At 27.2% G+C, this 5,709-nt stretch overlaps 1 protein-coding gene across 1 annotated transcript; it reads right to left on the bottom strand.

Annotated features, from left to right (window-relative positions):
- Window positions 1-608: 608 nt before the first annotated feature.
- Window positions 609-2,838, bottom strand: LOC128126163 (protein FAR1-RELATED SEQUENCE 5-like). The gene is made up of 5 exons (XM_052763932.1): window positions 2,174-2,838; window positions 1,957-2,059; window positions 1,261-1,687; window positions 1,119-1,183; window positions 609-941 (listed from the first exon to the last, which is right to left on the bottom strand). Exons 1-5 carry the CDS (start codon window positions 2,836-2,838, stop codon window positions 609-611), a joined length of 1,593 nt encoding a protein of 530 aa, XP_052619892.1.
- Between the last annotated feature and the right edge of the window lie 2,871 nt (window positions 2,839-5,709).

Raw genomic sequence — 5,709 nt, 5'->3', positions numbered from 1 at the left:
GAATATGATATATTCATTTATGAATAATTTCAAATTAATATGTTAGTATAACAAAGTTCAGATATTAACATAAAAAGTTCAGATATGAATATACTTATTTATTAGTATAACAATTTCACATATTTGTATTCATTTATGAATAATTTACAATATCAATATAATTTATTTTATAGTAATTTAAAAACAAATATCAACATATCAATTTACCATATCAATATAAATGTGTATTATTCATATATGAATATTATTGTTTATTGTTTTTATCTGCATATATTCATAATGAATTAAACCAAAAAACATAAAAAAACACTAAAAAATCCCTAACTGTCTTTTGCTGATTTAGCAGCTCCAACTCTTTCTAGACAAGTACGTAAATTGTGTGGAACTCGTTTTCCACATCCTGAACACATTCTTTGTTCTTTTTTAGAATTTTCATATGCTACTTCACATGCACTTGGAATTCTTTTCTTGATTCCAGAACCTTTATTGCCTTGAACTTCAAGAACATGAATATTAATCTCTTCTGGAATAGGAATAGTAACACCCTAAAGCTTGCATACAACTTCACCATCTGTCTTGCTTTTCAATCCAGGAGAAATATAATCACTCTAAAATTCATTCAACAACATTTGTTGCTTCTCAGCAAACAAAGCCAATCTCTTTTTGTCATCTCTTACAATATCCAAACATGATTCAAAACTATAATATGAATCATTGACTAGCTTTACATTCTCACAATCACCTGAATCGGATTGAACAGAACTAAAACGATAATTTCTTGATATCACATCCTTTCTCCATCCCTTTAAAATGTACCTTTCAGGAATTTCTTTAACACCACATCTCATTATTATTGTAAAAGCATGTCTGCATAAAACACCCATACGCTTAAAATGTTCACAACTACAATTTATTTCTTTTTCTTCTACTTTTATTTCAACCTGATACAAAAACAAAATTTACACATTTACATTAATATAAGAATACTCATATCAACACTCATATATTCATATAATATTCATATATGAATATATGAATATTCTCATATTCATATATGAATATTCTCATATTCATATATGAATATTATTATATTTTTCATAAAAAACTAGTAAAATTACCTTAAATTCAATTTTAAAATCACTTTTACTGTTGTTGTGCTGCACAATGTAAAGATCCCAACCATCTTCAATACCAACATATGAGTATGTACAGAAAAACATGCTTTATATATTTCTTTTTGAACCTCAAAAAATAATGTACTTGTATAAACCTTTGATGCTTGTAGTTCTATTTCTCGAGGTGTTTGCATTTTATATGATGCTTTCTTTGATGCCTTATCAAGATCTCGTTGAGTATTCCTTTGCTTTTGAATGGCAGTGTCGTAATTTATCATGAAACTCAAAAGTAAGTTTCCACTTTCTAAGTATGTATTAAAGAATGAATTCATACTCTCTGACCTTAATGTAGTCTTCATCAAACCACACATTGGAATACCACTAAAATATCCAGGTATCCATGAATCACGTATTGTAAACATGTTTTTAAACCATCTTGTGTCTTCAAGATTGAATTCCTTCATAAGCAAACCCCACTTCACCTCAAAAACATCAGGTTTCATATTAATGTCCCAAACAAGTTTTGAAAACCTTTTTCTAAAGTCTGTGTTAGTAAATAAATCATCTGATATCTGTATTTAAACAAAAATATTCATAAATGAATAAATAATAACAAGTAAAATAACAATCAATATTCATAAACGAATATACTAATAAGTAATATATTTGAAATATATTAAAATAATACCTTTTTTTCAACTTTTTCATTATATGCCACATACATAATCGGTGCTTTGAATTACGAAACACATTCTCAACAACTTGTTTTATTGCAGCATCTTGATCGGTTAAAACAAGTGTTGGTTCTTTCCCATGGGTTTTAAGAAATGCTTTAAGCAACCAAGAGTAACTCAATGCTTTCATTGCTTAGCAACCCAGATCCAACAGTAACCGATTTTTTATGATGGTCAATAGCAGTAAACGGAACAAAAACCATTCGATACCTAACACAAAAAAAAACAATGTTCATTAAAGTCAATTTTTGATGTATTAATAATTGAATATAAAAATATTCATATATGAATAAGCTATAAACAAAAATAGATAAAATAACTTACTTGTTTGTTCGGAAAGTCGCATCAAACGAGATAACATCACCAAATTCAGCATAATATGTCTTCTCCATTTCATCAGCCCAAAACATACAGTCCAAAACATCATCTTGACAATTAAACTCAAATGAGTAATTTGGATAATGAGCTTGACGGTCATTCATTGTGTTTACTATCATCTGGGCATCTTTATAACCAATAACCCTATTGATATCTCTCCTTAAATATTTATAGTCAACTACTTTTGGCTTTACAAACTCATACCCACCTCTCAAACTTGCCCTCAACTTATGAGCCATAGTTGGACCTATTTTTGATGTAGAAGCATGCACAATAAACTCTTTTTCTGAATATGACATTTGTCTCGCTTTTTTTAAATTACTTCTCTTCTCAAGTGGATGGTTGTGAAGTTCATCAAACTGAAAAACTTTATAATCTGGAGTTCCATACACAGATTCAAATATAATCTTTGCTTGACAACCAATAGCTCTTGAATTTGAATTTCGTTTCCTCCTAACACCACTTGTACCTAATGTGTCACAAGATTTCTTTTTCTGTTTACCACCACGATTACATATAACATGTTTCTTCTTTATAATTTTGTTATCAAACCTTGACTGTGTGCTCAGTCTAACATCAAAACCACCAATTTCAGCATACTCAGAATACATTTTGATAGCCAACTTTCATGATTTGAAGATTAAACCCTTAAATGGAATAAGTTGAACAGGTACATCTGGCTTATAGACATGTTCTCCAATTATATCATGACAATATTGTGCATCATGTACTGAACTTGAAGATTCACCACCTAAAATAATAACGCATGAATAAAGCAATAACATATATGAATACATCAAACTCATATAAATAAAACAAAAATTATTCATATATGAATAAAAACATTCATATATGAATACATAAAATTCATGAGGATTCAAAATATATAAAATAAAACATAACTTATTCATATATGAATAAAACGAAAAAAATAAAAAATTTGAAATTACAATTATCACACGATTATTCATATATGAATAAGACAACAATTTATTCATATTAACATATTCATATGTAAATAAATGATAATCAACTAAATTAAAAACAACAAAATAATTCAGTAACTGATACCTTCAAAAAATTTTGTTCTCAACATCTTCTTCTTCACTCTCACTTATAGAAGAATACAATTCACCATCAACAACGCTAGAATTCGACATAATACACCAAATGATCTATATAAATAAAAAAAAACAATCTTAATATCGAATATAACGAATATATCTCACAAAAAAAGTCATAAAGATGAAAACCTGGTTAATTACGAATATATCTCACCTTAACGTACAAAATATTTGAAAGAAACTCAAATCATATATGATCAGATGATGTAATTAAGCAATCTCTATCGGTACAGAACGTAAAAAATACAACGATATATCCGATTAAAAATTAAATCAGCTCAGATTCGAAATAAATATCTCAAACTACTTAACAAAAATCCGATGAAATAACTCCAATAAATATTCGAAACTTGATAATCTTGATAATGAACTCCAATTAAACAACATCAAAACGAAGATAATAAACGTAATTCCAAACAAATTATAAAAAGAAATAATCTTGTTAATGAACTTCGATCTATCCGATTCAAACGATATACATACCTGATCAAATCGGCGGAAACTGAATATGAATTAGGAACCTGAAACACAAATGCAAAACTTCAAGATTAATGGAATGAGTACGTATAATTGCTAACGATTTATATAAAGAAAATAATCTTGATAATGAATTCCTCATATCCGATTCAAACGAGATAAAGATATCATCAAATTGCAAACTGATAACAACGAACAGGTAAGTTCTATGTAAAAAAGTTTCTAATTTACAAAGATACCCTTAATGAAAATGGACACGCGAATTTTTTTTTATTTGAACATGTTAGATAAATGATTGGCTGAGAATGATTCCCCCATTCTCAGCTTTTTTTTTTCTCAATTGAACCTACCTCTCTCTCTCTCTCTCTCTCTCTCTCTCTATATATATATATATATATATATATATATATATATATATATATATATATATATATAGTTAGGTTCAAATATTTTCACTATCTATTGTGTGCCTGTATGATTGATTATGTACCAATCATTTTAGTTATTTTAAGAAAGTAATTAATGCTTATTAAATGCTGAAGATGTAATTAATACCTATTATATCTTCAACATGTAATATGCATTAATTACTTTCTTACAGACACAACATATATATATATATATATATATATATATATATATATATATATATATATATATCACCATAATCAATTATTTCCTCCAAAATAATAGTATTTAAACCTAAAATGTTATACAAAATCAAATACTCACTATTTGATATCAAAATATCAAAGTCAAATATTTACAATGTTAAAAAAAATTCTTAACTTTCATATTGAGTCAGTCCAAAGATATAGTAGGTCCACGGAAAAATTAAAAAAATAGGCCTCAAAATCATAAATACAAAAAAATTAAATAAAAAATAGACATGTCGTTATAAAATTCACTACTAATATTAGTAAGAATTAGTAAGAATGCATCGTAATGACGATAGTTATGTGAGGTTGAACATATTCATATTAGTAAACAACATATTCTCTTAATCATTCTCATAGAATAGTAATGTCCACACGTCCACACAATATATGTTCATCCACATTATAACCTAGTCTTATAGTAATATCTTATTTACAAATGAATTAAAAAAATATTTATATTCATGTGTGAATCTAACTAAGTCCACATGTGAATCTAAGTAATGAAACTAGATTTTTTTTATTTTAGCATTTTGATCATACATAAATAAGTTTATTGAGATTCATAAAAAAATTTACTCAAATTTACAAGTAAATGATCAAGACTTTGGAAAAAATAAGATAAAATGATCTGTAAGGTCGAACCTTATAATATTATATGCAAAACCTTATGTCACCTTAATATCATGGGAAATCTCCGGAAAAGTCTCAATATTTACCCTAATTTAAAAAAACGTCCCAAACTAAAATTGGTTTATGAAAAGGTCACAAAAACCGGTAAAAATGACGAGTTGGCCCTATTTTCTCGGTTTACCGGTTTCATTACTTACCCGAAAACATTAAAGTCTCATTATTTTACCATTATTTTCATTAAAGTCCTATTATTTTACAATAATTTGGGACTTATTCGTAAATTATGGTAAAATAATGAGACTTTTTTAAAATCGGTTAAGTAATGAAACCGGTAAACCGGGGGAAATAGGGCCAAATCGTCATTTTTACCGGTAATTAGGATTTTTTCATAAACAAATTTTAGTTTGGGACTTTTTCATAAATTAGGGTAAAATATTGGGACTTTTCCGGAGATTTCCCTAATATCATTTAACAAAGTTATCAACCATTTTATGGTCTTTCTCTGCATCGTGAAATTTACTTAAACAATAAGTTTCAAATCCGTTATCTTAGTGATAGGATCTTTTTATGTATAGTATATATCTTTTGTATA

The sequence above is a fragment of the Lactuca sativa genome, chromosome 5 (genome assembly GCF_002870075.4).
Source record: "Lactuca sativa cultivar Salinas chromosome 5, Lsat_Salinas_v11, whole genome shotgun sequence".
In the NCBI taxonomy this organism is placed as follows: Eukaryota; Viridiplantae; Streptophyta; class Magnoliopsida; order Asterales; family Asteraceae; genus Lactuca; species Lactuca sativa.
The sequence above is the reverse complement of the archived record's forward strand: the minus strand, read 5'-3'. Positions and strand labels throughout refer to the sequence as shown.

Excerpts from the sequence above, each read along its gene's own strand:
- LOC128126163 (XM_052763932.1), bottom strand. The coding sequence starts at position 2,838 with ATGTATTCTGAGTATGCTGAAATTGGTGGTTTTGATGTTAGACTGAGC. Across the intron at positions 2,060-2,173 it reads GCGACTTTCCGAACAAACAA|GTATCGAATGGTTTTTGTTC; the intron begins GTAAGTTATTTT and ends TTTTTGTGTTAG. Across the intron at positions 1,184-1,260 it reads AGCATCAAAGGTTTATACAA|ATGGTTGGGATCTTTACATT; the intron begins GTACATTATTTT and ends TTGGTATTGAAG.